The following is a 6,922-nucleotide window of genomic DNA, read 5'->3' as shown; positions in this document are numbered from 1 at the left end:
TTTATCGTGTCGACACCTACGTAACATGCAGTGAGTCACAGCAGACCAAAGGAATCACCTCATTATTCTCTGAAATATTCAGTTCAACAACTAAGAGAATGAGGCACTGTGTCTATGAAACTTCAACCAAGCTTTTAGAGCTAAACAATAATAATTCCCTGTTAATTTACAGCAAATTACTGGCAGCTGAAGTGTGCCTACTATAATATACAACAACTTATTACTGTAAAAGGTTGATAAATAAAATATACATTAGGATCACAGCCAATTAATGTGGCTATAATCTTTTCAATCAGTAGTCTTTCCTTTGAGCAATTATTGGATAAATACTGAGAAACATGCTACAAGGTCATGCTAAATTATATGTAATCTATTTGCAGTTCATAATTGGTAAATACAGTCATTGTGTTGCAGCACTGTTTTCTTGTTTTAGTAAAGTTAGAGTCTTTATATATTATGTTGTAAAACTAGCTTGGTGCTAGCTTGGCGTGAGATGTGGTGTCAAGGCACTGACATTGCACGTAACATTAGCATGAGCTGAGGAATCAGGATGGATTTAATTGTTCACTTTTTGAAAACTCACTAGCATCACATAATGCAATGCTAATGGGCCAGCATTAGCATGAAAACTTGCGTCAGATGAGCTGATAATAAGGGGTGTCACATAACGTGATGCTAGTGCTAATATGCTAGCATTAAAATGAAAAGTTGCTAGCATCACATGACATGATAGTAACGGTTATTACATAATGTAATGCTAATGCAAATGGTCTAGGATTAGCACAAAAATTCACTAGCAAGTGTTTATTATGGCATGCAACCCAATCCCGGATAAGCGGTTGAAGATGAGTGAGTGTGAGTGTTTATTATGGTGCAAAAAAAAAAAAAACTTTTGACACAAGACATATGTCAAGTGCATTCTGTGCAAAACTTCAGGAATAGCAATGTGCCATATGGTTTGTGTTGTTGTTCATTTGTTTAATTCTAAAGCTTTGTGAAGTGAATTTGCTTATTTAGCAACATCACAAACATGAAATGCTTGTGTTCCTGAAATTACCATTTGGAAAAATGAATAATTTTAAAAGAAAAATCCTGTTGAACTAAATATCTTTTAATCATAATTGCTGAAACTGAGCATGTCTAAACTTAATGGCAACTACTTTTTCTGATATTTTTGAAGGTTTTCTGTTAATTGATACAATGGAAATTACTTATCATATGTTCAGAAGACTTTACTTTTGGGTATGTTGTTGTTTTGAAATTGAACAATACTTAAAGATGATTCATAGCGGGAGGTTTTATTTATGTTTTAAACAGGTTTCAATCCAAATCGGTTTCCAAACTGGTTTTTACCATCTCTAACTGGTAAATGGTAAATGGCTCCAACTGCCAGATAAACTGGTTTTGACTGGATTTTGAAGTGATGCTTAAACGAAACAACTACGTTGATAATCTCCTTTGGTCTAGACATTTAACCATTTTACACAAAAATGAGTTATTTCTTAGTTGCAGGCAGATTTTGCTTCATCACACAACAAATCAGACTTGCTTGATAGAAAAATAGTGCTCTTTATTATAAATTACTGAAATGTTCATACAAATATAAATAAGTGCAAAAATTGTATCAGTCTGCTCCCTTCGTCTGACTTCTGAAAAAAACTTTTCAAGCATGTGACAGCCAGTGGTTTGGCTGGAAAATGGACATCTTTATAAAAGACAGCACAAAAACAGATCCATCGTTTCATCTTTTCACATGTAAACATTGTTTTGAAGAAAAGACAGACATTTAAAATTCTCTCCTTGCTGACAGGAGTATAGTTAATACATTCATCTGCAAATACACACAAAAAATGGCTCTTTGGATGAGCTCAATTCAATTATGAGCAGGATTTCCATTTAATAAATATATGTAGCCCCAACTCAAATAAAACACATCCATGCAAGATAATGTAATATAATTTAGTTGGGACTACATATATTTATTAGGTGGAATCCAATCCAATGAGTCAGTTTTGGATGAACTCAATTCAATTATGGGCAGGATTTCCATCTAATAAAAATATGCACTTTATTTGAGTTGGGGCTACATATATTTATTAGATGGAAATCCTGCTCATAACTGAATTGAGTTCATCCAATGCATCAGGTTTTTGAGTGTAACGATGGTCCCGTTTGTACAGCAAATTCGAAACACATCGATTATGTGACTTCGTCGCTGAAACCACACATGAGGCTCTGACGGTTTGTCAGGATCTGGACAACTCTCACACATAAGATCCTGCTGGATTCTGTCGCACCTTTTATTTTCTATAAACAATCCACCGTTTTTTGGAAATCTAGATTTTAAAATTAAAATGTTCAGCTCTTTCTCATTGTGGCTGGTACAAATATGTCCTTGTAAGTCCACGAATGTCCGGCTCTCTGCAGTTCGTCACTTTCCAGCATGCACTTGGTTGAGATCCCAGGTTGCTGGACGGACATGTCTTATACGTCCACTACTGTCCAACATCAGCAGAAAAAAAAAGCCGGCCTGACCATAAAAGCCAGCTGAGCCTTAATGGATGGATGCATTTCTGAGGCTGACGTGTGCGGGTTCGACAACCTGACGGCATCCTGGGGTTAGCAGCAACTGCGGAAACTGAGACAGCTGACTGTGAGAGCATCACTTCAGTTTTCATCAACGTCTACGTCATCAGTGAAGCCCCATCCTCACACCAGCAGCGTTCTCCTCTTGTGGATCAGCCTCCACCATGAGGTCGGTGCCCATCTTCCACGTGCTCAACGCCTCGTCCATCCATGGATACATCCTGCGTCAGTGTGCATCTTCCCCGCATGTTCTACAGAAGCAGTTCTGCTACTACTTTGAAGTCTTGTGCCCTTCCAGAGCAGAAGTCATCCTCCTAGATAGGAGCGTCATACTCCTGGAGGAACTCCTTCAAAGGATGAGGAAGCTGGTCCCTTTTAGAGGAAATGTCCAGGTGTCCGTTAAGTGTCTTCCTGCACAGGTGTTGCAGGGTGGACAAACTGCCGGACAGAGGCTTTAGAAGCTCCAGAGGGATCTTCTCCCCTCCAGAGTAAATATAGAAAGCATTCCCGTTGTGATTGTTCCCAGATATGGCAGCTTTGCTCTGAGGCATGTAGTAATGGACCAGTTTGAGGACACAGTCAAAGTGGGGAACTGACTGAATGTTCTTAGGGTCAGTTTGCAGGAAAAAAGAGGAAGAGTCACACTGGATACGCAGATTTTTTGTGCCCGACACAGTCATGAGGCTGAGGGTGAAGAGGTGTCGGTTATCCGAGCTGTCCCGGATCAGGAACGTGCCGGTCGCTTCAGACAACAGCAGATTGTTGGCCTCTTTTCCCGTGATGGCGCCCCAGTAGAAACCGCTCTCCTGGAGCTTGCAGAGGGTGGCCAGTACCATCTGGCACTGAGCCTTGGAGGTGAAAGTCTTGTAACGGTGAGGCAGCCGCATGCTGGAGTCAAAGGGGCTGCTGCTCATTGCGGAGTCAAACTTGCTGTGAGTTACCATGGCGCTGTGCCCACACTCGAGGAAGCCTGGGGAGCACTTGGCACCGCGCAGACGAGAGAAGAAGAGATGTAGGTCAAATGGAGGTCCAGAGCTCCGGCAGAGAGTGGTGGTGAGGTCAGTCAGTCTGTCTGGAAAAGACACACCTGAATGAACAAAAGAAGGAAGATGATTAAAGATTAAAATTCAGTCAAAGTGATGAGATGATTCAGTTACACTTTGTGTTTAGTCTGTCAACGTGGATCATTACTTCATTTGACCAAATTTTTAAGAAATAAAATAAATCCATTTATTTAAAAAAGGGCTATACCATACCAAAACAGTCTTCATGCTTACCAACTCACTACTAGATAATCAGATCATCTAATAATTTATCCAGCAACTGTTTCAGCCCTAAACTAGTTTTATTCATATTTAAGCACCAATCTGTGTCCAGATGATGTCAGTTGAGTTTCTAAATGTATCTAAACTTAACTTTTTTTCTTGCCAAAGAGATAATTTAAAATTTGTGTTTTTAAACTCATTTTGGTTGAAGTTTCTCGTTTTATTTTTTTTATTTTTTTTTTTGGTAATGTGCCCTCAGGACGCAGGTCGGTTCCACGAAAGAAAACAGTCCTGATTGCGCAAAGCGCCTCACTTAATATAAATAAACTGATTAAAATTTAAAAAAAATAATAATAACTCTAGAGAGGATCCCTCCGCATAAACTTTTATGAACGTATTTAAAAGCGGGAGGGGAGAGAAAAGGCGCAATCTTTACCTTCAGTGTTTCTCCAGACTTGCTGCTTGAAATTAAATTCAGATGTTCCTGCGGCTGGAGGATTTCAAAGGGTTTTTTCTTCTCCCCGAGCAACTTCTCAGCGTAATCAAAAGACTGAAATAGGTTCTGCGTGAGGGCAGTTATGCGCTCGGGACGGATTCGTCCCGTCTGTTATGTATAAGGATGCTCCGCCTCCTTCCTGGAAGGACCGCCCCCTGCCTCCAGATTGACAGGAAGGTTTTTTTGTTGTTTTTTTTTGTCTCTGCTTGTGTGTCGAAACAGAACAGATAAAGTCTCAGAAAACGCTTGATATGAATTTGTTTTTTTCTTTTTATAGTAAATGCTCCCTCTTACTATCATGTATGATGTCAGAGGAGTTAATTCAGAGGAGGACGCACGTTGTGCGCGCCGTTGACCGACAGGAGGCGCTGCTGTGTGGAGAATTTCCTGGAGAGGGTTTGATTTCCCAAAAGGGGAAGCTGGTATCCAAAGCCACACTCTTTATTTACACATTGTTGGGAAGTCATTTCCAGTCCAGTGGTTATATTTTCTCAACGCTTCCCAGAGTCAAACATTCACTCTTTAAACTGTGACATTTATTTCAGCAAGCCGTGTTCACATAATTAAATGTTAAGTCTTTAAATGCTGCAGTAATGCTTTGCTGTAAATGCGTCATGGGGCCTTTAGCACAGCAGTGAAACAAAGGGCAGAGTGTGCGTTTGCACAACTCTTATGCATCAAAGTGTTAATTAGCAGTACTGTATTTTACCAGAAGTGCACTCAGTAAGAGGACACCTCAGCCCAAATACTGATGACCTGCTGCCATCACAGCTATCAATCATCAAGAGGAATTTGTCATTCTTTCACCCTGTCAAGTCTTTGTGAGGTCATAAGTTTAAAAAAAAATGTTCAAGTTAAACTTTGAGGTAGAACCAGATCGGCACTAAAATGTAATCAAATATTGGCTAACAGAAAATAAATAAATAAATATATTATTATGACTATTATTATTATTATTATGAGGCTTAAAATACGTTTAATTTAAACAAAAACCCAGGAGCTCCTCCAGCAGGCTGCAGACCCCCAGCTGAGTTTCAGGATGTCTCATTCTCATGCCTGTGCTGACTGAATAATAACTGGTAATAAATAAATAAATAAACATTGTTATTGTAGTAATATTTTGTGCAGGGGTGATGGCCAAGTGGTTAATGCCAGAGGTGGGACAAAGTCACCAGCAAGTCACTCTCAAGTCATTAATCGGCAAGTCTCAATTCAATTCCCAAGTCAAGTCTCAAGTCATAATGACCACGAATTGGTGCAAGCTGACTTGAGACTTGCCGATTCACGACTTGACAGTGACTTCGTCCCACTTCTGGTTAATGCACTTGGTTTCAGCGCAGTAGGTTCCTGGTTCAAATCCCACCCCTGCCACATTTCTCCATGTAATGTAGAGTTACATCAGGAAGGACATCCGGTGTAAAACTTGTGCCAATTCAACATGCAGATCCACCTTGGACTTGCTGCAGCGACCCCGAGTGAAACAAAGGAGAAGCCAAAGGGACTTAATTACTTACATTTTGAAGCCACACCACATGATTGGTTGATTGATTAAATAACTTATTTTTAAAGAAGAGCAATCAGAGATTTCTGACATTCACCGATCTGGATCACCTCCTAAATTCAGTGGAGTCTTCCGTGCCCTAATATCTATCTGTGGTGCAAATTTGGTGAGAATCTGTTAAGTAGTTTTGACGTAATCCTGCTAATAGACAGACAGACAAATAAATAAACAAACACTGATGATTTTGTTACATCCTTGGCGGATGTAAAAATGTGTTGGGGTCTAATCTGAAATTACAATTTTGACAGTGTCAGACCTTGAGTCTGTGTAAAGTGCTATGCTCCAGTGTGTGTCTTTTACTCTACCACTCAACACCAAGACTTTCATAATTATTGCTTAATTTAAAAAGAAAAAAAAAAATCCTTCTGTATAACCAAGAGAGGATTCTCTGTAAGTGTGACTTCAGATGATCTGTTTGAAAATCTTATCTTTGGCAACTCATTGGCCGTCTCTGTTGACTCATCTGTGATCATCAGACTCCAGTGGTTACTGGTTGTTATAGTTAAACTCCAGCTTGTGGTGTCATGTTGGGTTTGCCTTCGTTTACTCAACTCCCTCCTCCTTTACTCATCAGCAGGCATTTTTTTTTACAATGCTGAGGTCTGTAAAGTTTAATCTAGATAAAACCAGCTTGACAGTTGTCAGCGAGCCGGGCTGATCCTGAGGGCAGGATAGGGAAGCAGCTTTGGTGTTATCTTTACCAGAACTTCTGCTAGGAAGCACAGAGGAGGGGCTTCTGGGTAACAGCTTGCTGCCACAGGGCCTGATGGCCTCTCTGTGCCAGCTGTGTCCACAGAGGTGAGTCAGGTGTTTTATTCAGGCTGCCAGCAGGAAAGGGGTGGGATCTCGCCAGGATAACCCCGAAATGCTCAATTTGTTCCCAGAAAACCTATTGTGTCATCCTTATGAGCCATGAATTTAGCATCCACACCGTCTCTCTGCCTGAGGTCATAATGGAAGGAAAGGAGCCACATTAAACCTTCCACAGCGCCACATGTCCATGGAAACTACTCT

At 40.4% G+C, this 6,922-nt stretch overlaps 1 protein-coding gene across 1 annotated transcript; it reads right to left on the bottom strand.

Annotated features, from left to right (window-relative positions):
* Nucleotides 1–2,841: 2,841 nt before the first annotated feature.
* socs3a (suppressor of cytokine signaling 3a) lies at nucleotides 2,842–4,422 on the bottom strand. The gene is made up of 2 exons (XM_034190741.1): nucleotides 4,288–4,422; nucleotides 2,842–3,673 (listed from the first exon to the last, which is right to left on the bottom strand). The coding sequence occupies exon 2, from the start codon at nucleotides 3,528–3,530 to the stop codon at nucleotides 2,901–2,903; it is 630 nt and encodes a 209-aa protein (XP_034046632.1). The 5' UTR covers nucleotides 3,531–3,673; nucleotides 4,288–4,422; the 3' UTR covers nucleotides 2,842–2,900.
* Nucleotides 4,423–6,922: the final 2,500 nt, after the last annotated feature.

This window comes from Thalassophryne amazonica, chromosome 16 (assembly GCF_902500255.1).
Source record: "Thalassophryne amazonica chromosome 16, fThaAma1.1, whole genome shotgun sequence".
Taxonomy (NCBI): domain Eukaryota; kingdom Metazoa; phylum Chordata; class Actinopteri; order Batrachoidiformes; family Batrachoididae; genus Thalassophryne; species Thalassophryne amazonica.
This window is presented reverse-complemented; position numbering and strand designations above follow the sequence as displayed.